Consider the following 27,816-nt stretch of genomic DNA (forward strand, 5'->3'; position numbering starts at 1 on the left):
ATGCTTAATTTTATTGTGGGCTTTTTTTATCATGGGCTTTCAGACATCACAGGTTTGAAATTAAAACTTAGCATTTCCAATGTATTTTTCAAGACTTAAATCTAATTTCAGACTAAATCTGGAGTCATTCAATAGGGTGTAGAATATATCAGAGTGCTGAGATGCTTCCGCTACTCAAACTAAAATATATTTAAGATAAACTCTCAAAGATTTTGGCAAAAGATTGCTGCTTGTAAAAGCAATACTGTTAAAGAACACTCCTTATTTTTCAGACTGATACTATTTTATTTGACTTCATAAAATTGAGAATAAAGTGTTCACGGAAAGCTAAACGGGCAGATTTTGAAACACATTGTGCATTATGTAGCTATATAGGTACGGTACCTTGCACTACTGACCCTGAATATTTTTCTTGCAAGCTTTAAGAATTTTTCACTCACTACCACACAAGAAACATGAAAGAACACCAAATACATGACTATCTTGGTAAATTCTGTTATTTCTTTCAGACAAAAAATGGTAAGAAGCACAACAAACACTTCATGATGCAGAAGAATCCACATACTGTGTAATGCCTGCAAGCCAATCTCTGTTTTCCTCCTCTTCACAGCATAGATGCAAGCACAGATGTTAGAGAGAGATTTACTCACAGGTCACTAATGTCTACCCCTCTTGATGCCCTAGATTGACAGGCATATAATGGAATACCAGAAACAAACAGCTGATGAAAAGGAAAGTTAAGGCAAAGTCCAGTCAAACAGCTGAAGGACTTTCAGTGGATTGCAGCCCTAGCCCATTTGATGCTGAACTACCCCAACAGAAATGATTTCTTGTTTATTGACTAATTCAGATCAAACTTCAGTCTCCAAGGCACAGGTGTGTTTTGTGGAAACTGGTGAGCATTTCAGGTTTTAGTAATATCATTTAATGATGAATTAATTTTAAATCATAGAATAAATTAATACAAAACTAATGCACTTTTGTGACCATATGCATGTATATATATAGCAGCTACCTATGTGTACCATACATCTCTTTACACACCGGGTAGCTACCTTCACTCGTAAAGACATCTTATGGACAGGAACATAAACTTCACTTCAGGTAAATCCAAGTATTATCTATCACATTTAGCATTCTAGAACTGATTTGCCTGGTGGAGTGGAGGGAAGGGAATGATACTTGTTTGTGAATTTCGTTTTCAAAATCACAACGGCTAATATTAACGCGATAAGGCACTGCGTGATAGATGCTTCTATGCAGATCTGTCAATAACCTTTTCACAAAAGCAATTTCCATTCTTGTTTCTTCAAATAATTATCAAGGTTAATTCCATTTTAATGTTTGAAAGAATTCTGCGTTGAAATAAGAGTGTGAATTGTATTTGGCAGCAACGCTGAACAAAGCCCAGATCTTCCTCTCCCACACTCATAATGATCACTTAAATAGCATTTCTGTTCTCTCACAGGCACATCAAAATGAACTATCAAATCCTTTTTCAGTGCAGCCAAATTCCAATTTATACATTTACTTTCATGGTGTTTAGTTTTGGCAAATTCTGATTGTTTAGCTGTAAATTCTGCACACATAAACTTTGTTGGCTTTGCCTCCCAGTTCAGGTAGATTTATGATAGTAACAGAAGAAAAGAGAAGCAGAATGTGATAATAAATCAGCATGATTTTTTCAGATTATGAGGAATGGATAATCTAAACATGCCCATCAAAAGCAATTGTTGTTTTACAGCTGAAGATGTCCTGGTAAATACTCTCTTATATAATTTACATTTTAAAACATTTAAGTTAATGTCAAGTCCTTCTGCAACCAGAACAAATGCATAACCAAGACCCAGATATTAAGGGGATATTGAGCATTTTTGCTAGCTTGCACTTACAAGACAACCACCTCTCCCCACACTTTGTGGATAGTAATGTTTCAAAGCACCTTTCAAAACACCTTTTGTAAACTTGCCAGTTCTTAGAACCATTAAAAAGACCTGAAAGATGTTTCTCAAAAAATAGTATTTAACTACTGCATTGAGACTATAGTCTGCATAACACCACAGCTGTGCACAGCTACAACTATTATTCCTCTCTGAAGCACACAACACTTTAAAAGGACAGAAAAACCTTGTCAAAACTTAAAGCAGAAGATAAACATAAGCATACAGAGATAAAGTGTCTGGCCCATGGGTATTTCTAATGCTGCCTCCTATCAGATCACTTGACACAAAATGAAAAGCAGGTACAGAACAGATCTGTGAATAGTAATGTATTACATTGATTTGTTTACAAAAAGAGAACTCTGGCTGTATCTGAAATTAAACTGAAAACTGGCATGTGTACACCACACTTTTCCCTGAACTGTAATTCTTCAAACTTTAGATTTATTTAATGTCCTAAAGCGTTTAATTCTAATTAATCAATTCCTTTTCTCCCTCAACAGATCTTCAGTATGGTGTGCAAAGTACTATACCACTTCCTGAGACACACATTTTGTGAATTTAATACAAATGTTAATAAAATAAAGTTTATTCTCATTTCACCTTCAAATGTCCTTCACACAGAAACAATAAAAGCTTGGAATTCAGCAGCTACTAGATTTAATGCTTTTGGAACAGCAAAATGGGAATTATATTCGTTTTCACTTTCTTAATAAGGTGTTGCAGAAAAGCTATTTAGTGAGCTGATTTGAGATTCCCTACTGTTTTTAATACACACAAAATGAGATTTGTACTCTAGACACTTCAGGGAGTATCTGTTAGGATATGATCATGTATTGCAGAAAGATAAAATGGGTCTTAGCCCATTATCTGATATTCACGGGTCAGAATGAGGAAAGAAAGAAATACCTGCAAACTTACTGGTAATTCCAAGTTTAGAATTAGCTATGCCACACTTCCCAATTTATGCAATCCCTCAAAACACAACTTCATAGCACTTAATATTGGCCATTTAATAATAAGAGAGAGAGAGTAACGTTATATGCTTTAAAAAAAATATATTTTGCTCAAAGAAAATGAATTACTGAGTGACAATTTTTATGCTTCAAGGCAGACTATACATTCACAAAGACACTGGGATGCTCTCTGCAACCTGGAGGAGTGTGATCCAGCTTCCTGTGGAATGAAGAGTTCAGTCCATTTAGTTTGCTTATTACGCAACCTACTGAAACAGTTGGTGTTTACCTCATAGTTCTAGTTGCAAGAAATACAAATTGCCATTAAATAATTTAAAAAAAAATCTCTTTATTTAGGTGTAAGATCTGCTTTTAGTGTTCAAAGGCAGTGGCTCTAACATCAAGAAGTTTAATTCATCAGAAGCAGAGCAAAAGAGTTGGTCTTGGAATAGAAAAGGGAATTTTTTTTCAATTGGAATGGATCTACAATGATCACCTAGTCCAATCACTTGACTGCTGACCAAAAGATAAAGCACGTTGTTAAGGCCACTGTCCAACTGCCTCTTAAACCTTGACAGGCTTGGGGCAAACCCCCACGTCTCTAGGATGCCTAGCTCAGTGCTTGACCAACCTATTAGTAAAGAAATGCTTCCTAATGTCAAGTCTAAACCTCCTCTGCTTCAGCTTTGAACCATTTCCATGTGTCTTGTCACTGGACACCAGGGAGAAGAGCTCAGCACCGCCTTCCTCATGAGGAACCCATGCTGAAGCCAGGCCCACTGCAGGCTTTCCCCAACACCTGGTTCCAGCATGGGCTCCAGACCCCCAACAGTGGCTGAGCTTTGCTAGCTGCAACCCCGGAACACAGAGTTCACACACTCCACAACTTCTCTGCAGTGTGAATGAAAGCATAACAAATAGGGATGATTGGCAGATTCATTTCACAAGCACAGTCCTAATCTAAAAGACGTTAGAACTGACTCTTCCACAGAAGTGAAGGCTTTGTTAACACACCTTTACAGAAATGGGTAAGCCATGAAGCAGTTTATTTTTAACGTACTTTTTGCCAAAGAAAGTTGTTTATAAATGCACCAAGGAAGGTGGTCAATCTCATTTGCAAACCCCCCTTTTCTGAGAGAGATGTCTGGTGACTATGTAACAAACTAAATATAAAAGCATGAACACTTTTGTTTTGAATCATGGAGGGAAGAAAGAAATTCCTAAAACCAGTCTGCACTGCAGATACTAAGACAATGGGTTTACTCTTATGTGGCTCTGTTTCATTCATCTTCACCAATTACTACCATAAAATGTTAAACTTTCTAAAATATGTATTATCTGAGTCCCTCTCTTTTTATTACATCTTTTTATTTTATTTTTTTTAGTTTAAACTTTAGTCAATATCCCATAATCCTGATGTGTTCTGCTCCTCCTGTGTATCCCATTCAAGTATTTCTACAATCTAGTTTCCCTTGTGCTTGGGGGCGGACTCCAGTAAAGAGAAAATATGCGTACACATTCGAGAAATCCACACCGTAGCAGTAGTCATCCAGAAAGTTTATTTCCCTTTTGCATATAAGTGAACACAGGAATCCCTATATGCTCTCCCCCCCATGCAGCCAGCATGCTCAACAGCCCCCAAGAATTGTTTTCTTCACAGCAAACATGATTGACAGCTCTTTGGTGGGTAACATAAGCAGTTTGAAATGTTATTGTTTCATAGGAGTGGTGTGAGGTACTGCATTTTTATTTGCATCTATAGCAGTTAAGCAGCATCAATGTCTTCAGGAATTTTGATAAGTTAGGTTAAGAGTATTGATTTCCATTTTATTACTGTATGTTTAGAGGAAAGAAATGCTGTGGTTTAAACACAAGCAATGACTCAACTAGTCTGGAGGCTTCAGTACAGTTGGTTATTTAATCAGGATGCTCAAGGGACTGAAAGATGGGCACAGAAATGGATTTTCTCCACAGGTCACTACTTTATTAATTTAACAATGGAGAAGGGGCAAGCTTAAGCTCCTTCCCCTCACAGGAGGTATCTCATTGGATCCAGTGTGCAATTAAATGGCTTCTCAGCAGAAGACCAATAGCTCAGTGCTGACCTTCAGCCTCCCAGAGCCAGTGCACCTCAGAACTTCTTCCTTATTCCCCTGTGAAAGGAAATAGTACTATAAAAGGAATAAGAATGTGAAAGGTAAGATCTCTCATTCTCTTCACACGCATAAGCCATATCAGTGACCTTATTTGTCTCAGGGAGTGCTGCCTCTTAGCTTTGACATTTGCCTCATTAAGCTACTAATTGTGATATCTAGTCCTTCCCTTTCTCATCTTTAGAATTCTCCCATTCTTGCTCCTGGTAGTCCAACACGCCTCTTATGACCTAAAAATATTTTAAACACTCTGCCATCTTAAGCAAAAAAATGGTTAATACACTGAGTGTGGGAAATAAATTCAATAAAGACAGCTACCCTGCAGCCAGGGCAGGTTTAGCTGAGAGTGTACCCTACTCTTTCAGGCATACTCTCATGTGCAAGGTTCCCATGTGCCTGAACACAAATACTTCCTTTTCCTCTCCAGCAGCCCATTCCCCTGAAAATCATAGAAATCTTGCTGACACTGAAAAGGGCTGATGCCAAAGGGTGAAATGCTCTCCTCCCTTCCTTACTATACCAGAGGGAACCCCCCTCTTTTCTACAGTTTTTCCTGTATCCTTCAAACTCTGCCTGGAACAAAGGAATTTACCACTGGTATAATGAAATTCTCTCATGAAATTACCCTAAAAACTGCAGCGAATTCTATTGTGCTCTAAAGCATAAGTTCTATTACGCTCTTCAACTTCCAGGTCCTCTGATATAGGCTAGAATGATGTTATAGGGGCTCCTCAGGCCCCCTCATTTTCTTTTTATAGTTGCAATAATTTTTAAAACTGTGGGTTTTGCTCCCAGGCCATGACAATTCTGCTGCCTTTTCTTCCCTGCTGTTTGTCTGTATACAAGGCAGAGAGGGAACATCCCCTTACTTGTAGAGTCAGCTCTGTGCAAAACTCTAAACATAGTCTGGAACTGAAGAAAGTCAAATGTTTATTTATAATTTTGTTTACAATGGCATTACATTTATTTTCTAGAATAGAACAGAATATTTCAGTTGGAAGGGATGTACAACAATCATCTAGCCTAACTGCCTGACCAGTTCAGGGCTGACCAAAAGTTAGATCCTGCTGTTAAAGCGATTGTCCAGATGCCTCTTAAACATTGACAGGTATGGGGCATCAACCACTTCTCTAGGAAGGCTGTTTCAATGTTTAACCACCCTCTCAGGAAACAAATGCTTCCTAATACCCAGTTTAAACCACCTCTGGGACAGCTTTGAACCATTCCCATGTGTCCTGTCACTGGATACCAGGAAGAAGAGATCAGCACCTCCCTCTCCACTTCCCATGCTCAGGAAGCTATAGAGAGCAATGAGATTGCCCTCCATACATACATACATTTTATTCTTCTTATTTCATGCCATGATTTTCTTCAGTTGAAGTATTGTATTTCTTATGCTCATGTTTGTAATAATTCCTGTCCCATACAGATTGGTAACATTTACCGAAACTCTTGCGTGTTCATTGATGTCATGCCAAATGAAATCATTGCTCTGTCATCATTCTCCCAAATCTGTATTAAGTTTATAAAACAAGATGTTGCTTTCTTTGATCACTAAGTTACTCAGTACAACACATTAAAAAAAGATTATACTGCTAAGTTAGTTTTGTGAGAAATGTAATAGCATGATACAATAATTCATTAAATATGTAACTTCGATGCCATAAATAGCAATCAGGACATTTTATTTTCAGATGATTGATGATTTCCCTGAAATAATTTCCTATTGTTACATAACGGACAGCCTCAGAAACAAGGATTCCTCTCACAGTGACGAGCAGTTCTGCCTTTTCTGAAGACATTTCCTCATTTTTTCACAGAAGACTTTTTGGGTTTGCTTTTGGATAACAAACACTTAAGGTGACTGACTGAAATACTTTCTCATCACCTGAAGTCTACCAACACAAGGAAATGCTTCCGTATCCTTTTTTTGTTATTCAGACACCGACACTTATGGTTACATTCAAAAGGCTACGTGGAGAAAACCTCTGTGTGATTTGTTGGGTGAGAGGCCAGTCTAGATGATCTTTCCCATCTGGTGCTTAGGTCTATGGAACAAGCTTGTCTTTGACATCTTGATTCTGCAATGCAAATTACTAAAATGTACACCTGCAGCATAGAATTTCCCTGCTGATATTACTCCTTTCTATTACTCCTTTACGTGATGGTAATCAAAGCATCACAACATGCAGAACTGCAGATGTGTCCTATCTAGAATTTGAAAACCAAACCAGTTCTGTTGCCTCTGCATGCCTCCTGTTGTATAACTCCTGTTACTGAGAGACCTCGGTCTTAGCAAGATCTTACTCAGAACGGCATCTTCTGTTGTGACCAAACCGTTCTTTTCTTCCTGAGTTTGTGCCGCCAGTTTCAAGAAATGTAATTGCTATTCTTAAAACTCCTCTTGAAGCTTTCTTTGCCTGCATCTTACCATTTTCTTTAAAAAATAAAAAAATTAAAATCTACTATTAAAGTTGTAGGTCTGTCATATTTCTTATTTATTGACACTCCTGCTCTGGTGTTTTTGCTTTTAAGCCAAGAGTTTCCTTTCCTCTCCCTTATGTTACCATTTAACAAATTTATTTTTATATTTTGCATGTGAAATACAATCGAGGATGGTGAATTCTTAATTTATGTTTTCAGATCTTTGAGAGGGATTTTGTTTTTAGATTATTTTTTTCTGAAACAGAGTAAAATTATGACAAAAACAGTTTTTTTCCCAAGTGTGTTATCTCCAATAATAATAATAATCTCCAATAATAATCTCCAATAGTTATCTCCAATAATAATAATAACAACCCTGCTTTTCTAAAGCAGGGATAAATTTTGTTACATTTCCTTGTGTATGACATAACAAACCCTTAGAATTTTAAAATGTAGCTTCTCTTGTGAGTGGAGGCACTACAGATTTCCAAAGTCTACAAAAAAAAAGAAGGAAGTGAAGAATAATATGAACAAAATAATATGAAAACTGTCATTATCATCCCTGAGTTGGGAGTCACTAAAATTTACAGGCATTTAAAAAAGAATTGCTGCTGTCTGGGAGGCTACAATTGTTTCCACATGTGAAAAGTAGTGAGTAACAGGCAGAAAGACTGAAATTCCAGTTGTGCTGGCAAAAAATTGCCAGTAGTATTTCTCAAAACACCACCAACTGCATTGAGAAACCTGCTAAATTTTACAAGTCAAAAGCACTTAGTCTTTTTTTTTGTTGTTGTTGTTTAGAAATGCCTAACTTGATTATATTATACAATACCTCAATGAATTCACTAATGAATAAAGAAGTCCCAAAGGTCAAGACTAAAAAAATCTCATAAACTCTGGGAATGTTGCAAACATCATTTCTCTGCACTAATAACCACACTAAGAGCTCCCTGATCTACAGTAATTCCTTCAGCTCCCAAGGACTTTGTAGCTACCCCTTTCCCTTCCTCCTCTGCATCAAGAGCTCCAAATGTCCCTTCTGTCCTTTTCCCCACTTTGTTGTTCAGCTGCCTTCTCATGCTCCCATTGCACCTTGGTTCCTCTCTCTCTCTCAAGAAGACAGGAGTTGTGTAAATGACCATTGTCCCATGCAATTCTATTTCCTCTCCTTCATCCCTCATTGTTATTTATTTGCTTCAGACATGAAGAGAAGCTTATCAGTCTAACCTGTTCAGATAAACACTACAGTACACACTGGGCTTTATCCTGGGCAAAACCTGAAAGTATTTTTGGTTTCCTCATAATTTACAAATAATTTAAAAAAATATTCAAATTCACATGTCTCTGATCCACCACCATTTATACTAACCAGAATGCTGAGCTGACAGCAGAAGCTAGCTAGTCTGTGGAAATGAAGACAGTGGCATTATGTATTCCTATAATTGTATTGTATATTTGTATTCCTATAATAATAAAAATCCAAATATTGTCCCAGTGAAAAAAATGCTACAAATCAGAGAAGGTACTTGTGAAAAAGCCTGTTACTTTTCCTCTTCATTGAGGCAGAAAAAAGAATAAACTTTTACTGTTCATGAAGTTCTATGGAAAGAGACATGGAGCAATCTCTAGTTTGGACAAAGCAGCAGACTGATCATCTCTGTCCTTATTCCGGAGCCTAGCCCGGAAAGCAGACACAGACTAATGTAGTTACTGGCAAAGTAGTTATGTTCAAGTTATGCCTATAGCTATCATCATAACAGAACACAGCAGAATAAAAGACATAGATGAAAAAATCCTTATTTTTCTGTTTGCTCATAGTGTACATCCTTCCTAACAATGCATTTTTACAGTGCTTGCCCACTCTACTTTGAAATTACCTACTTAATGATGCTTCCACAGTTTCTCCTACAAGATTTGTGTAGTCAAATTACAGTTTATAGGCTTTAGGAAACTTCTGCCATTAAGCCTGAACTTTCCTGTCTGAATTTGATCCTGTAACTGCTAGTTAATATGACATCAGACTACGTAATATCCCTATCTTAGCTGGCAAGAGCAACCATCCAAATTCCTGCCCTTTTGCTACACATCCTTTTCACTCTGTTATTTTCTGTAGAGCCCTTGAAATCCTCATATAGCATATTTGTCTATCCTCTCATCACTAAGATACACTGATCTCCTCAAATCACCCTGGTAAACCTTTATAGAGAGTAACACACCATGCTCATGAGGATTTTCAACCAAAACATTAGAGAAAAGGGAGTCTATTAGTGGTAGTTTGTACCTGATGGCAATTTGGCCAGTAGTTGACAAGAATTCAGATGATTATAAGCAGGTAGTCTTTTGAGCTATGGAGACTGACATCTTTTGATGTCAGGTCTGAAGGTATAGGATCAAGTCTAGAGAATATCAGCATCATGAAAAATAAATGTTATTAATAGCTCAAATAGTGGGTAATCTTTATTGCCAAAAGGAAAATTTGCACAGGTTTCAGAAATCCACTATGCAGAATATAGACATCTTATTTATTTCTACTTATTTTACAATTAAGAACATTCCCTGTAGGAAAATGCAGAAGAAAATGAGAAAAACAGGGAAGCAAACAAGAGAACAGGCCTTCTGAAAACGTGCATTAATAAGAGAGGAAGTGGTACTTAATCGTTAAAGAATGCATTTTAGTTGTGACTTTTTTTCTTCTTGTTTATTTTTTAAATAAAACATGATCACTGAAGACATTTTTAATGCTGGAAAAGCATAACAGACTCAGTAAACCAAAGTGTCTAGCTCGTGTGATTTGTTCTCATAAGACTACACAAAATTAAAAGTGTGACTTCGTGTTCCATTTCTGCTCTGTTAAAAAAACCAAACACCTAAGTTCATCAGTAAAACATTTCCTAGTTCATAAAATCAAATGTGGTAATATAACATGAGGGGTTTTCTTTTTTATCTGAATAGAAAGTAAATGCTTGCTGACTTCTTTGCTCTCAGCTTAATTATAAAAAATTGAAGCAGTTGAGCTAATTTTCAAATAGATGCCATGTGGAGATGGCATTCTTCAGATTATCCTCATTAGTAGAATAGAATAGAATAGAATAGAACAGAATAGCATAGAATAGCATAGAATAGAATAGAATAGAATAGAATAGAATAGAATAGAATAGAATAGAATAGACCAGACCAGACCAGACCAGACCAGGTTGGAAGAGACCTTCAAGATCATTACATCCAACCTATCATCCAACACCACCTAATCAACTAAACCATGCAACCAAGCACCCTATCAAGTCTCCTCCTGAACACCTCCAATGATGGTGACTCCACCACCTCCCCGGGCAGCCCATTCCAATGGGCAATCACTCTCTGTGTAGAACTTCTTCCTAAGCTCCAGCCTAAACCTCCCCTGGTGCAGCTTGAGACTGTGTCCTCTTGCTCTGGTGCTGGTTCATCTTTCTATCACAAATCATTTACCCTATGAAGGTGTTCTGAGATTTGCAAATCACATACTCTTGACAACAAAGTGTGGTTATGATGAAGGTCCAACCATCTGCCAGCCTTCAGTTCATCCACTGCAGGACACAGAAACTATCTCAGAGAACAGGAAGGCCTTCAAAATTAACAGCTGAAAAAGGACTGACAGGGAAAGTAGGCAAAACATGCATACTGAAAAGCATCACATAGAATATTCAAGAAGATTCAGTGTATATTAGAAGTTCAGTATGGGAAACAGGTTAAACTCTTATATTTAAAATAAATGTTCTCAGTTATTTTCAGGGTTTACCTTATAAAGACATAATTCTATCTGGATTATTTCCCAGAACACATTCTTCAAAACTTCACTTTATTCTTGACATAAATTGAAAACAATAATATAGATATACTGTACACAGTTACAAGCATTACAAGCATTAAAGAGGCACATTATCAATATGTTTAAAACATTTAGAAAGCTCAGCTTTGCATATTTCTATGTGAATGACTAGATACTTAGACTGAGTAATATCTGTTTCAATAAAGTGCTGCATGTGAAATGTTTTGAATAATAGTTAATTTATGCTGAGGTAATGGCAGCATAATATAACTGAAATCTGTGCTAATAGGAAAAAAGAAGCCCCTTCCAGCTATTTCTGTTACAATCAGCTGCAGCAATTTTCACCCTATTTCTCCCTCTGTCTCTCCCACATAAAATATTACTTTAAGTGTATGTTAAAATGCTTGTTGCTAATTTTAAAAATCAATAATTGGTGCATGTCATCCATATGCAGAAAAATAAAATAACCAGAAGAAAATTTTCATGTACCAGACCTGTATTTTGTATATTTCTGCAAAAAAAAAGGAGAGCAACTGCAGTTAAGGTTTTTTATGTTGGCAAAACATTAAACTTGGCTTGGGTAAGACTCCAGGATGTTTTGACAAAAATGCATATGAAATTTCTAATGCAGATGAGAACTGGCCAAACAATTTATTCCAAATAATACTCAAAGCAGATTGAGATCTTTTTCTGGGCTATGAGTTATTTAGAAACTCTCCCTAGTGTTACTTCAATGAATGAATGAAATATTTATCAAATATTTGAGGTCTCCTCAGCTAAGTAAGTTACCAGCAGTACTTGAGTTTGAATGCTCAATGTGTGATTGGTGATGTATATTGAATGGCAGTGCTTACCTCTGTCTGGATGCTGAGTTTTTTATCACAAGTACAATCAATAGCAACCAAATCCCGAACCTTCTTATATGCCATTATGGAAAAAACAAACAAACATCTGTATGCTACAATTTGTTTTACTTCCTGGAACTGTTTCTTGACTATGAAAAGATTCTGAATTTCCATAAACATGTAACAGCATAATCCAACATAAACATATAACAGTGTAACAACAGGTCATGAATTCTTATCAGCACACATTCACTAAAAACACTGACTACTAGATTATTGGTAACACGTTCATTAACTGGAGCTAGCTCGATCAATCATTAACCCAACTGCAGATAATTGTAGGAGAATGGCTTTAATTTGGAATCCTATGGATCAGATTACAACTTCTGACTCCTTGTCATAAATGGCTTGTGTTACTTAAAGTAGGTGCTCCCTGAAAGTTATTTCACAGTAAAACTGGATGCATAGCTAAAATGTTTCCATTATTCTGCAGTAAATACCTTCTGAAAGTCCCTTCTCTTGAATGCGAAACAAGTAACAGAGCACATACTAATTGCAAAATAAAAGTCTACACATTAGGCAATTACGGTGCAGTAACTGGCCTGATGCAATTTATGCTAATTCCTTATTACATATTCTGCGTTAAGATGTCTCCACCCACATTCATTGTCACCTGCAGGATTCTCTACCTCCAGAAATAAATATCTTACCCTCAGAAAATTGCTGTGCTTTTCTTCTTGATCTACAGAGAGTTATCATAAAAAAGGGACAGCAAGTAAAAACTCTTCCTCTAGTATTTAGAGGATATGAGATCTGAAACTCGCTAGAAAGACATAATAATTATTATATCCATAGATGCTCCCAGAGAGAAACATAAAATCCATTTAGTTCTCTGTTCATAATCTTAATGCATGCAAAACAGACACACAGGGCAAAACCACTGTAAGATAATCTAGGAAGCAAAGTATTTGAGAGTAAAGGAGATGTAGACTTCTCAACAAAAATCAACAGGATGCAACTACACATTTGTTAGGGAAGAACAGTACCCTTAGCATATAAGAAAATTAATTCTACTTTAATGATAGGTTTTATTTGAATAACTATTCTCACTATACAGAGTCCTGCAATTCTACTTTAATCACAGGATTTATTTGAATAACTACTCTTACTACACAGATTCCTTCAATCAACTTGGAAAAAAGTGGATATTGATACTATGTGCAGCTTCCTACTTTTTTCACCACTATCCATATTCATGCATAAGTAGGACTGTTCCTAGAAAGGAAGCAAAGACTATCCCTTGTATGGAGGCAATTAAGCACAACTGAACATGTAAATCGCTAATGCTGTGGGTACAGTTCAATCAAGCAGATCCATAGGGGTGGTTTTGATATTCTTGTCACATCAAAGAAATGGTAACCAGAAAAAAAAAGATCTAACAAGTTAAAAACAAAGTCAGAATGAATAGGAGTAACATCAAGCCAAAGCAAGAATAAGCACCTTGTTGCAAGGGCTGGTGCTACTTTGAAAGCATTATGTAGTGCTATTACAAGAGAGTCTTAATTTTTTCTTCATAAATTTGCCAGGTTCAGCCACCAGGGAAAGGCTAGCATTCCAGCTTCCTTTGTTAAAGATATATCTATCTTGCTGAGTCTTGACAGCCCTATCATGTCAGCCCTCTGTAGTAGCAAAGAGTGTTTCAGCAAGGAGAGAGGGGGGGTGGGGGTGGGGGCTGGGAGAAAGGAAAGAGAGAAAAAAAAGAAAAAAAAAAGAAGTGAAAACTGATGTGATCTACTCTGCTTCCTGTGGGCATATTTCACTATAGCAGATCCAGAGGGCTGCTTTGTTATTCCTGTCAGATCAAAGAAAGAGATAACAGAAGAAAATATAAGAGGAAAAATAAAATCCAGAAATGAGGATAACTGAAAGGCACCGCAAGACTACCACATCATTATGACTTTTCAAATTATTTAAATATGCTAAATATCAAGTCACCAGCAAAGAAATAAATATTGCATAGGCCATATGCTCTGTTAGCTGGCAGCAAAACTGTCCTAGTAGGATTAGTTTACAGGCACAGCAACTGCCTGTCAAACACTAGCAATTTTAATCATTTTTCAATTTGCTGTGTGAGTTGCGAGTATGCTCAGGTATTTTGACAGGTGGCTGCTCAGAAGAAGTATCTGAGCACAGTAACTTCACACTGCTGTGCTTTCCTATATGCTTGCAATTCCTGTCTGATACAGGGATGCAAGTGTTTGGTGAAGACAGAGGAGGCACAAGAAAGTCACTGTACTGTGCTGCTAAGACGTATTTGCAACTCACAGAACACAGGGATGACACAAAGTTAGCCTAAAGTCTAGCACAAACCTATAGCTGTGTAACACAACATTTCACCTGATTTTTTTCGAAACATTTGAAATCACAAAAAAGCTGAATCTCTAAAAGAAAAGAAATCAAGGTCTGGCTGTAGTTTTAAACATAAATCCCATAATAGTATTTTTCTGCATACTAGGTGTGCTTTCATTACTACATGTGATTAATTTATTATGCACTAATTGCCCACTTGATTGTTTCATGTTTAATCTACAGGGTAGTACCGAAAATAGCTTTACTTCTTATGTTGCATTTTCTAATGACCAGTGTAACTGTGCTGTTCCCTTTCAGCCTTTGTGTCACACATAAGCAAGTTCCTAACTTGAAAAAAAAAGCACAACTCTTACTAAGCTCCCAGGTCTTTGGGGAAAATAAGGCTCTTAAAATCTGTAAGCATTCTGGGAGAAATCAGGTTCGCTTCTGTATTTTCCTAAAGAAGTAAGCCAATAACATCTAAGTGCAATAAATAAACTGCACTTCAGATATTGCTCTTTATGCATTAGCATTCCCAGCACCAGCCTCCTCAAGTCAGCCAAAGCTGTCCAGTGGAAAGGATTTGAATTATGATGTAAACTAACAGTAAAGACAATTCCAAATAACATCTAATGTCCAACATAACTACTGTTTACATATTAAAAAGAGATACAGGCTTTGTACTTGGGATGTTCTGTCATGTTTCTCCACAGGAGAAGACTGTCATGGTAAAGTTCATTATCAATTACTGCTTTACAAGTACAAGATGAGTTAAGCTGTCATAATTTTCTCCACCAGAGATCCTGTGCTGTCAAAGAATGTCAATTTTTAATCTGACAAAAGGAAGAAAACTATCTGTTATTCTGACCTCTAATTTCTTGACATTTTAATGCCGTAATTGCTGTGGTTAGTGCTGCAACAATGATTTCACCTGTCAAGTAAGAATGAATCAATATCCTTAAGCTGTTCATCAAGTTTTAGCTTTCACTTCACTGCTCTCAGTTAAAAAAAAAAAAAAAAAAATTTACAAATAGCATATGAAAGGCTGCAATAAAAAAAATAATTATTTGGGGCCTCCTAATTTGGGCAAAATGTTTGGGTTTTTTTCTCCTCATTACAATATGAAAACGATCTTGCAATGTGCAGATTAAGGAAGAACAACAGACAGGATAGAACTGAAGAAATTCCACATTTTGTAATCATAAATGTTATAAAGAACAAAATTCATCATACACTCTGTGGAGTGTTTTAGCCAGTAACTTCATCTTGCCTTCATCACTACTTGAAATTAATTACAGTGATCAAATATTTTTTGTGGTATCAGAAAAATTACAAAGTTGTTTGAAAAAATCACAATCAGAATGTTTAAGTGAATTCAATATATTTTACACATCCAGTGCAGATCTAAAGCTGCCAAAGACTTATTACAGGGCCAGACACATATGATTTCATACACTTTAGCAGCATAAAACTTAATGGTACCCCAGCATTCCTGTTTCATTCCTTGTGAAATAGAAAATGAAGAAAAGAAGCCAGATGGAGAGTCCTCTACTAAACAGAGTCAAATAGAACAAAAGCCCAAGATGGCACACAGAATCACACAGTATCACACAGTATAACTAAGGTTGGAAGAGACCTCGAGGATCATCGAGTCCAACCTATCAACACAGACCCCATGACTAGACCGTGGCACCAAGTGCCACATCCAATCTCCTCTTGAACACCTCCAGGGATGATGACTCCACCACCTCCCTGGGCAGCCCACTCTAATGACAAACGACTCGCATGGTGAAGAACTTTCTCCTCACCTCCAGTCTAAACCTCCCCTGGCACAGCTTGAGACTGTATCCTCTTGTTCTGGTGCTGCTTGCCTGGGAGAAGAGACCAACCCCTTTCCTGCTACAACCACCTTTCAGGTAGTTGTAGAGGGCAATGAGGTCACCCCTGAGCCTTCTCTTCTCCAGGCTGAACAATCCCAGCTCCCTCAACCTCTCCTCATAGGGCTTGTGTTCAAGGCCTCTCACCAGCCTTGTTGCCCTTCTCTGGACACGTTCAAGTGTTTCAATGTCCTTCTTAAACTGAGGGGCCCAGAACTGGACACAGGACTCAAGGTGCAGCCTAACCAAAGCAGAGTACAGGGGCACAATGACTTCCCTGCTCCTGCTGGCCACACTATTCCTAATGCAGGCCAGGATGCCATTGGCCGTCTTGGCCACCTGGGCACACTGCTGGCTCATATTCATGGCAATTTTTCCAGTGTTAACAGAGAGTTCCTAGAGGGCTCCCCTATACATGTGAGATGTAAAGAATGGCATGGATGAGTTATCCATGAGTTTTGCTCCAGCCTGATGGCTGCTGAAGTGACTCTCTGCAGTTCTTCACAGAAAGCTAACAACATATACTGTGGTGGATAAGTGAGGTTCCATGGAATGGAATGGAATGGAATGGAATGGAATGGAATGGAATGGAATGGAGTAGAGTAGAATAGAATAGAATAGAATAGAATAGAATAGAATAGAATAGAATAGAATAGAATAGATCAGGTTGGAAAAGACCTTCAAGATCATTGCATCCAACCCATCAACCAGTCCAACCCACCTAAACAACTAAACCAGGCAAAGGGTCAAAGTGGAAAGGCCAATGTATAGCATCAACAAGTCATGGGAAACTGCATTTTTAAATTATGTCTTTCAATCAGCTCAGACCTAAATGGAAGTGTTTCTTATTTGCAGACTTATTTCACTGCACAGGTTCTGCTTGGAATCAACTCAATATGAATTTAGTTGTGGCTGCAGTTTGAGGAGGCTACTGTCATATTTGAGGCCCTTGGTCTGTTAATGGCTGCTGCCAGTAAGGTTGGCTTATTTTACAGTTGTTTATTTTATAAAATTCACCATTCTATTTATTTATTTCTATTATTTATTTATTTATTTCTATTATCTATTTATTTCTATTTATTTAGAAAATAGACATCAAGAGCATTTGGATACTGAGAGATTAATTTTCCTGGATAACTGTAAATCTCAATTAATTTTGAATTGCAGTGCTTCTAAGATTGCCAGACACTGCCACTGTAAAACATACTAAACCACTGTTATCACTATTTTAATAGGTGCTAGTGTTCCTATCCTCGTGTTTCTGTCTTTATAAGTGCTCTTCAGAGGCTTTTAAAAGATTTTGTTTTCTTTTAATTTATTTTCTGCAATATCTTGTAAAAGCCAGAATAAAGAAAAGGCAAAGAAAAAAAGAGCCAACAAAACTGTATATAGAACATATACTTGTAAGAGAAACATGACATCCAAACACCTGATCTACTGGATCATCAAGATGTCAAGTGTTTTATTATTGGCCACGTTTCGAAAGTATTGCTGGTTTCAAAAATATAGCTGAAGGAAACAGGTGAAGGCCCTAAATCTGTCTATACTTATCTATGGATTGCAATTTCTGATTAAAAATGAATAAAAAGCACTTTAAAACTTCTTATGTCAAACCACAAATCACCAACGTGTAGGAGCTCTTGGAGAAGAAAGCATGCTATTTTTAAATGCGTGCATATAACTTGATGTAGCTATATATATATATATGAAAAGGAAATTTGGACTCATTTTTTCAAGAGGTGCTGCCTTCCCTTTCTTACAAGGAATCTTATTTGTTAATCTAACTTATGGTGATGAATAAAAAGTTGTGGGTTGTAGAAGTTTACATGGTTTATATGCTATTGATTGACAGGGCCTGCGCTAGATGTACAAGCGAGTGAACAAAAAGATCTCCATGAATTTCTTGAAATTTCTGATGACAAGTTATGCATGTAAGTAGAGCCACAGGAGAGCTGAAGAGTCTCATCATGTCATAATATGTTAAATAAGGCGCACAGACAGACAGATAGACCTCGATCCTGCAAGCTGCCCTGTGGGAGTAGACCCTTAAAGCCAAGACATAGGAATCTGTCCATGCAAATCAGGACCTTAAGCCATGCAAATCCCTTGTATTCATGGTGCTTGACATACGTTTTATGCTTTAAACAGTATTGCTCCTTCATATCTCCAGGTTTGTACCCTACTGACTCTTCTTGTGCTCAAAGTTTTAAATCCAGAAAAGCATTATGCAGATGTGAACATTATATGTTTGAGGCAGTGGGTTCAAAACAGGCCTAGCCATTCTTCAAACTAAGCAAATACTGTTTACAAAATACAAGCTTTGCAATGCATGGTGTATAAATCCAGCTCTAGGAAGCTAGGGGTCTGAATCTTTCCTAGTTCTCCTCCTCAAAAACCACCAAATGTAACAAGATGCAACAATGCACTACTAAAAACCAATATGCCAAACCCCATATGTAGCTGAATGTGAATGCTTCCAGGGATCTGTTTCTTTCTGAAATTTGTGGATTTCTTTCTCCAAGATTGGAAAACAAACAAATGAACAAACAAACAGCCATTGCCTGGCAATGTATAAATTATTACTGTTTTGCATACAGCAGATGGCAGCTATCTAGGGGAATGGAAGATTGTGTGTACAGCTTCATCACAGCGGTACTCATCTAGCAGCTGTTGCTTCTTCACACTTTTCACCAAATTTCAATTGTTTTATCCAACAAATGGGTGATATTAGAAAATGATCATTCAAATTAATAGTCATTCAAACCAAATACAGTCACTGAAAGGAAATGTATCAAGATAGCCATTACAATTGCTTTTAAATTTGCTGACGTATTTAAAAAGCTTACTTGTACATATGTGCACATAAATGTATTTTTTTCACACATACATATATACAAGCATAAACATTTGCACAAGAAATAGCAAACATTTTCCATTTTGGTAATGCTTTGATTATAATTTATGTGATTAATGCAAAAGTAATTGGAATAATTGCTAGTCTCATTATAGTAAATATATTCATATACATAGTGTCACCAATATTATCTGACTGAAAAGGTTGGATTTTTTTTCCCCATGACTATGATGGATTTTTTTTTCCTTCCATCATTTCTACTAAGTGAACTTAGTAAAAAGTAAATTATAGAAAGTAGCAGAATATCTATTACACAATACATTACACATAATTTCCCATATTATAACTGACACTAAATATATTATTATAGAATCAGTTCACACACAAGAATTTCCGCCACCAGTGAAAGATGGGAAAGTGCCATTTCTTGTGAGATGACATCAAGTTTTAGAATAAAATGGCAGTAAACACCTACCTCCCTGAGGACAGGATCAGTGATACTGTCCAGGTTCACAGAGCCTTCATATGTTAAGTAGTGGAAAACATTGAGTGCACGCACTGCTTCTGGTCCTCGTTGCTTGTAGCCAAATATAAGGTCAATCCACTGATGAAGTTGACATGATACAAACTCACTTTCCAGTGCCTGCAAGTGAAATTCGGAGTTAGGAAGTAAATTCTGTCTTGCAAATTGCATGCTACTTTTTCCTATTAACTAAGGAAACATACTAAGAATCATTAGGTTTACTGTTCAGGCTTATTTGATATATTTGAAATCCTTCAAAAATTAGAAATCAGAACTAATTGTATTGAGAGCAACACTAAAAAGACATTTTTCTTTACTTCATCTTTTTACAATCCTATTTTTTTATTGGCTACCCCTAGCTGCAAGGGGTTTAATTATTAATTGGGGGAGGCTTTGTCAAATGTCCTGGTTTAACACAGCCTGCTCTCACAAGCAAGCCTCCCACCAACACAGATCAGGAGGTAAAGTACTGCAAAAAGCCCTGGGTTGAAGCAAGGAGTTTAAGGAGATGAGATGATGTACAATTACCTTAGCCAATTTCACAGGAAAGCACAACAAAATCAGAAGCAGCATCAGAAGCCAGCAATAAAATGATGCCCTCACCTCCCACACCTACAGCCAGCCCAGCAGAAAAGACCAGCAATACAAAATGGAAAACAGAAGCAGCAATCAGAAACAGAATGCCTCTCATGTTACAATCCGAGTCACAAGCCCTATGATACTTTGCTCTAGCCAGCACTTCCATTTTAAAGTTGACATGATGTCTGCATGGTGTTGAATACTCATCAGCAGACTCAACTGGCTAAACCCATGACATCAGATATGTAATTTTATATAATAATTCTGATTAAAATCAGAAAACCATTTCCAAAACACATTTTCCAACTAGTTCTAATAAGCCTTAAACCTAAAATGGAAACTTGAAGATTAAAAAGCTGTATAGGCTAAATGAGGTTTTGAACTCCATGTGTAAATTGTGAGCAGTTTCTCGTGGGAGAAAAGAAATTATTACACTCATTTTTGACATTAGTTTGGTTAACCAGGGGAAACACAGTTTAAACATGTGTTCAAGGATTGCTATTCCTTTGCTCAGCATATGGAAAAAGATAATTCTAGCTAGAGGAAATGATGATAGTATTACCACTGAGCCTGATCTAGGCAGATAAACTTTTTTTAAAAAGAAATGTGTTTTCATTCATTCACACAAAAAAAAGGAGGTTCCTTCTGAAATAATCACTGCACTCTGAAGTACCATGCCATTCACTGCCCAATGGCAGCAGCCCCCTGCCCACCTCCTCACATGCAGGAATCACTGCAGATAGGGAAAGCCACATGAGTCTAGTGAGCTCTCACAATTGTTCCTCAGATGTTTCCCTGTAATGCTCCACGTGGAAAAGAAACTCTTTGTGCTTTGGTGGAAAGTTTTCTTTGTGCTTTGGTGAACCTGTCAAAACCCATGACTGTTATTTCGCAGGAAAATGAATGGGAAGGCTCAGGTTTAATGGCTGACATATATCTCAGTCTTCAAGGGCTTCTGCAAATCATAAGAAGCTACATAGATGTGTCCCAGAGAGCCATATAAAAATCTGTTGTATTCTTTTCAGAATCAGAGGCCATCACATGCAAATTGCAATTAATACAATTTAAATAGCATTAATACTACTTAATACTAAATGCTATTAAACTAATGCTATTTGGTTCCAAAGCATGTCTCCTAATAAATAATTCTAAAATGCCAGATCCTTAATTATATTGCATTGCGTGCACGTGACATGATAATGTCAGCAACCACATCACCCCATATAATCTTTTCCATAGCAGGCTTGATGTTAGCATATAGGGATAAAAATTAAGTATGACACAGCAACCATAAATAAAACATTTCCTGACTTTTAAATGCTCAGTTTTTAATGGTACTTTGTATGTAATAAAACTTAAAATAGTATTTAACACCTATTGTCTTTCCAGCTTCTATCCCTGGTCAATGTACAGTGAGCAGCCTCTTTTCTTCCTCCTCCAAACTCTGCATATTCATAAGTTTCTTTCGCATCTGTATATTTTATTTATTTATTAGAATGCAATTAACAACAACAACAAAATAATTGCTTAGCAGTTGTCCACTATGTAGTCATTCCATTGCAGAAGCTCAGGCAGGACTAACCCTCAGTGAAACCATATTGACTTGTCTGAAATCACCTCCCTGTCCTCTGTGTACCTTAGCATAGCTTCCATGATCTTCCCAGAGGTGAGGCTGACAGGTTGGTAGTTCCTGGAGTCCTCCTTTCTACTCTTTTTAAAAATGGGTGCAATATTTCCCTTTTTCCGGTAATCACTGATAGCAAAAAGTCACTGACTGCCATGACTTTTCAGGCATCATGAACAGTGGCTCAGCAACTACATTAGCCAGTTCCTTCAGGACTCTCATCATGCATCTCCTCAGGACCCATGGATGCATGCATATCCATGTTCCTCAGGTGGTCATGAATCTGATCTCTGACAGTGGTAGAAGCTTTGCTCCTCCAGACCCTGCATTGTGGTCCATCCACTTGAGAGGTGTGAGAAGAAAGACTGACACTGAAAACTGTGACAAAACTTTGGTGAGTACCTCAGCCTTCTCCTTGCCTGTTGTTACCAGTTTGTCCGTTGTATTCATCCAGGGGTAATACACTTTCCGTGACCTTCATAGTTGGGAGAGTTAGGAGAGCTGAATGCCTAGGTTATGTTTCCCTGAGGCAGTTTCTACTTGCATGACCATCCCTTACTCAGCAGCTTGTCATTCCAGAGAAGGTCTTACTGACCCTGGCAGGTTTGGAGAACTATTTCACATGGATGAATGGTTCTTTAATAACTGTCATGGGCCGAGTTGAATCTGCTGATATTCAATACCATGCTGCCATTCATTATTAAATAAATGAGCGACTTTTTAACAGCCGCATGTCATGTCTTTGTCTCCAATGCTTTAAGTAGTTTTATTGTGCTATGTTTGCAGGTCTAGTGGTTCCTTAAAGAACCTTGAAGTCTTTAGTTCCTTGGGAAAAAAAACACAAACAACCAACAAAAAACCCCATAAAGTTTCTTGCAGAAACTTTGGGGAAATTGGTAAGGAGTAAATGTAATTATTTTGAACTATAAATTTCAGAACTCCACAATATATTGGCAGTTGGAAGAACTGCTGTCAGTGGGACTGTGAGGATGCTGGTGGTAGCAAGGGGATTATCACTGTGGCACTGTGTGATGGAAGGCCAGTGTGGTAGAGGATTTGGAATAGAGGCCAGAGTGGAAGGTGAATAAAGGTGCCAGAGATGTGAAAGAGAATGGCTCTGCATGGGCTTCAGCACAGCCTCCAGCTGTGGGCTGCAATGTGTCTGCTGTGTGATGTTTGTGTCCTCACCATCATGTGCTTTATAACATGAACTTGTTTTAGTCAGAAGAAAGTTTCTGGTGGTCTGACGTGTTTTGCTGGTGTTTCTCCCAAGTACTTCTGCAATGCTACTTGTGTGATACTTGTAGAATCCTCTCCCTGATTTGCTCTAATGCACAGGCTGCTCCTCCTCCATGCTAGTGCCTCCTGAAAATTTATGAGCTGTTCACTGTGAACAGTACATCATTTGTTTTTTACAAAACATGCAATACTCAGTAGGGAATAAGGTGACAGAATTTTCTGTGTAAAGAATAATTTGTAGGTAGAGCAGCAACAACATACAGAAAAAGGTAACAATATTATCCTTAAAGAACAGTATGCGTCAAGAAAATTTTGGCTTTAAAACATTTGAGGGAAGTTTATTTTTCCTGAGCATATTTTCAATATGAAATATGAGGCAACAATTTTACTTTAAAACCAATAATAATAAATTATATAATATTATTCATGGGGTTTAAGTTTCTTACTGTTAAGCATAAATGGTTTAATATCCACCTTGCCTCTGAGTACAATTGAAATGTACAGAAAATAGTTTTATTTGGGCACTCTTGAACTGATCTTGTTTGAACTACTGCCATTATGGATTCATTTTCAAATAGCAGCATTCCAAATAGTTGGTTTTTTTCATGTGGTTTCTTTTGAGGAGAGAGTCACTTGTGCTACTGTTTTCAATGCAGTAGCTTCTATTGCTAAGAGGTTAATCACAAGCATTATTATACATCTAGTGTACACATATTTTGTAGTAGTACTATGAGTTTTGTGTGTTTGCAGCAAGTGTGTGCACACATTCCACAAGCTGAAAATACGACCAGTAGCTGTTGTAAAATGTAAACAGTTATTAGTAAGCTTATGTTTATGTGTAAACAAAATGAAGGTATTGCTTAGTGGTATCAATCACTATAGCCCTTTTCAGACTTTCGTGCAGTAGTGAACACTGCACACTTCCTTCTCAGCTCATCTCAAAATTATCTTTTACAGAGATTCTAATAGGAAGCATTGGTTTTATTCTAATGCACACTATGTGCTGTGTAAAGTATCGGAGTTGCGGATACATAAAATATGCTATTCAAATCTCTTTCTACCTCAATGTTTTGTGTTACCTGGGTGTTTTCTGTCACAAGAGAAGAGGAAAGATCTGATGCTGCCCCTTGTCTGTACCACAGCTGTACATGCCCCTCCTGTTTCTGCAGTTTCTCCCTTGCTTCTCTCCCCTTTGCAGTTACACGTTCTGTCTCTCCAAGAACTCCTACCACAGTGTATTGCTGTTAAGTTATATTCAGTACATTTTAAAATATTTTCTTAAAACCATTCCAAGACACTTTGGTTTTGTAGATCTCCTCAGAAATTGTTTCAGCATGAGCTGGCTTTTTCTTCTCTCCCCTCACATTCATGCTCTTCTTCCATTGAATAGAGACACTCTCTCCTCAATATTTCTCTGCCTCATTTACTGTTTCCTGTGCTGATTATCAGAGTAAAATCTTTATGTCTCTTGCCAAATATAAATTGGGCAATACTAATATTCATTGTTTAAAAGTATTGTTTTAATGGAAGTGACACAGAAAGTGCATTATACATCAGATTTAGGTTATTCAGGAATGTCTGCACAAGAATGGATCCTTTATGTGAGCAGCTTCAAGGTGTAAATAAGATTCTTCAGCAATACAGACAGATTTTAGAAGAATCACTGCCACTTCCAATTAGATTGAAACCTGTTAGCTGCATGAGTTTTAATTGCATTGAGAACAAACCTTCACAATATACAAAATAAAATCAAAGTTACTACTGAGGAAGTAATATCAAATCTTATCTACAGATTATCTGGTAAAAAAGAATGTCAACTACTGGTGAATGATGAAGAGAAAAGATAAATCATCTAGATCCTTATATCACATGGATTTCATAGTAGATGTTTCTAATGACTATTCAAAACACTTTTTAATTATGAAATACTATGGATGCTTCTGAATAGCTAAGGAACTGTATAAAAATGTAATTGGCAGGCAGCAGAAGAGCACAAATGAATCATTTCACAAACAGAAAGAAAATTCAATCTTAGTAACACTGATGTAATAGAAACAAAATATGTGTAACAAAACCAGGACACCATTCAGTCTCTCAAAAATACAATTTATAGTGAATGCATTTTACTCAATGCTGTAATTTGTAATTTAATATATGCATAAGCCATAATGAAAATATCATTATAATTAACTTTGAATTACATAATCCTGCATCTTTTGTTTCAAAACTAAAGCATGCTTATTACAAAAGCTCTGCTTTGGAGTTTCACAGTGGTGTTCCCTGCCTTGATTTAACATGCTTGACTTACTGACTGAATCTGTTCTATTTCTGGCTCTCAGGACTACTCTAAGTCTGTGGGGACTGAGAGGCTGAGTAGGACTACAGATGCACATCTGTGGAAGGTTTTATGCGAGGGTTTTTTTTCCCTGGTAAACTGGGAGATTATGATTGATGAGCCCAGCATTAGGGTAATGTTATCAGGGACACTTTCTGCCTCCGTCCTTTGTGCCATCGCTGAGGTCAGACCATAATCATGTTAGCATAGAACATAGTGCTTTATTAATGTTTCATGAGTAACTCCATAGTAATCAGTCTAGCTTCGTATGGATAAATAAAACTGCTACAACAATCCCTGATGAATACGCTGAGTGCCTTAGAAGCTACTGTAATAGGTCTTGCAAGTAACTGGACTGAATGTCTTTTCTGGTCTTTATATTAGGTCTAATTTTCAAAAGTTTAAAGGAATCTCCTTTGATGGAAAATCATTTCCACTTCCATTTCTGTGTTTAGTTGAAAGTGTAAAACACTCAGCCAAATAATCAAATAAAAAACCACTAAAATCATGCCTGCCATTTATTAATCTGCACAGAATTTCAGTAAGGCTTGTTAACCAATTGGTAAAATTACATTGATTTATGTCATTGTACCACTGTGATGTTTTCTAGGATGTTCTCTACTTTGGTAAGTCTCAGGGTGCAATGCTGAAATTCTTGCTTGTTATTTAAAGAAAACGGTGACGTTCATAAATGTGCAAGTAGGTTGTATATGGGGATTTGTATTTACTCCTGTGCAAAATTACACATCACACATATGCCTGCCACAACAACAACAAAAATGAACAGAGGGAAATATTGTCATCTAGGAAAAAACAAGATCCCACTGTATGTTAGGTAGTACCACACAAGATCCTTTCCTTTCCACTGAAATGAAATTACTACTGCTGGTTTCATTAGACAAGGGATCAGGAGAAAACTTACTTGAAATAGTCATCAGTTTTCTGTGGTTTCCCTGCAAACATGTTCTCTACTTGCTTTGCTGTGTTGCTGTAGAAATTCCAGGCTCCCACAAGCTTGCTGTGTTTTACACGTCAGCACCACACCCAGGTCATTTTTTTCCTTCTCAAGATAGATTCTTGTGTAACAGCCAAAGCTTGGCCTAGAGATGACCTAACTGAACAATACATCTGCTGGCTGGTTCAAAACATGGAGTCAGACATGAGGTAGGGAATGTAAAACTTTCTGATCCCTTGACATTTTTTTTTCTTACTTTGACCAGTCTAGTTTCAGTGGCCAATGATACAGCATACTGATAGTTTACTGTGTGTGCTAATAAAACCCTACATGAGGAAGTTTATCTGAAAAACAATCATCACATATTCAAGTTGCTACACTTTCAAAATGTATTTCCATTACTTCTTACTATGCATATTATGTGCATTTTTGAGAAAGGGATTATCCTTCTTTAGCTTCCTGCTACCTTAGAATAAGCTTTATAAAAAACTACACATATAACATGCTCTTTAAACATCCCCCAGTTGTTCACTTTGTTTCTGCCTTCTGAATTCCATCCAAATGTGAATACTCCTTCTGTCATCCAGTCACCCTGAAGTGAGTCTAATATTCCAGGTGCAGTCTCAAAAGGACCACAGACAGGTATGACTGTTTACATCCCTTGTGATGCAATGATTCTCCATAGATGGCACCAAAATACATTTATTTTTGGTGTACATAGAATTGCAGAGTTTTGTCTAATCTAATTACTGCTCATTGTCACCATTCCCGTGATCCTGCTTTATTTTATTACTACTTTTGTTTCCAGACTTCAGCTTCCTATTGAATATCTTTAATTCTTTCCTCCCAAGGTGATTTTCAGTGTATTTTCTGTATCTAATTCAAATAAATCTATGCCTCTTTCTCCTGTTTCCTTCACAATTCCCAACTCTGTGAACTTTAGACTGTTCACTTGAAGACAGCACATATCTGTGTAGAAATGAATTTTAACTACTGATCATGCTCTTGCTAAAAGTAGATGCTGAGATGAATAAAGGGCATGCAGAAATTGCCTCCAGGCAAAGCTGTATAATAGCAGCATGATGCTCACATCTGTGAGGAGGGGAAGGCAGTATAGGAAGGGTATGATACCTAAGTGAAATCATTCCTGACTTCAGAAATTTGTGAAGTACTCAGTTACTTGAAGCCTGTAATACTAATACTGCTCTAAACTTAACATTGGCTGGTCTATCTCCTGGTAGCCTGAGCATACTTACACATATGGAAGCAGTTCTTAGTGCTGCTACAGCTAATACTGCAAAGGAATTTGCAGCTTTTCACCATCACCCTTTCTTGAAAGCATTTTCCTGAAGGGCTAT

At 37.1% G+C, this 27,816-nt stretch overlaps 1 protein-coding gene across 12 annotated transcripts in view; it reads right to left on the reverse strand.

The window, feature by feature from the left end:
- The window catches only part of NBEA (neurobeachin), a 505,074-nt gene that overhangs the window by 27,084 nt on the left and 450,174 nt on the right, over positions 1–27,816 (reverse strand). For all 12 annotated transcript variants that reach the window (XM_068142943.1, XM_068142938.1, XM_068142931.1 and 9 more), the window contains one exon: positions 19,679–19,846. In XM_068142943.1, coding sequence (XP_067999044.1) covers positions 19,679–19,846 — 168 coding nt within the window. The remainder of the gene's footprint in view (positions 1–19,678; positions 19,847–27,816) is intronic.

Source organism: Melanerpes formicivorus, unplaced genomic scaffold (assembly GCF_026170545.1).
Source record: "Melanerpes formicivorus ecotype bairdi unplaced genomic scaffold, bMelFor1.0.p_v2 SCAF_1, whole genome shotgun sequence".
In the NCBI taxonomy this organism is placed as follows: Eukaryota; Metazoa; Chordata; class Aves; order Piciformes; family Picidae; genus Melanerpes; species Melanerpes formicivorus.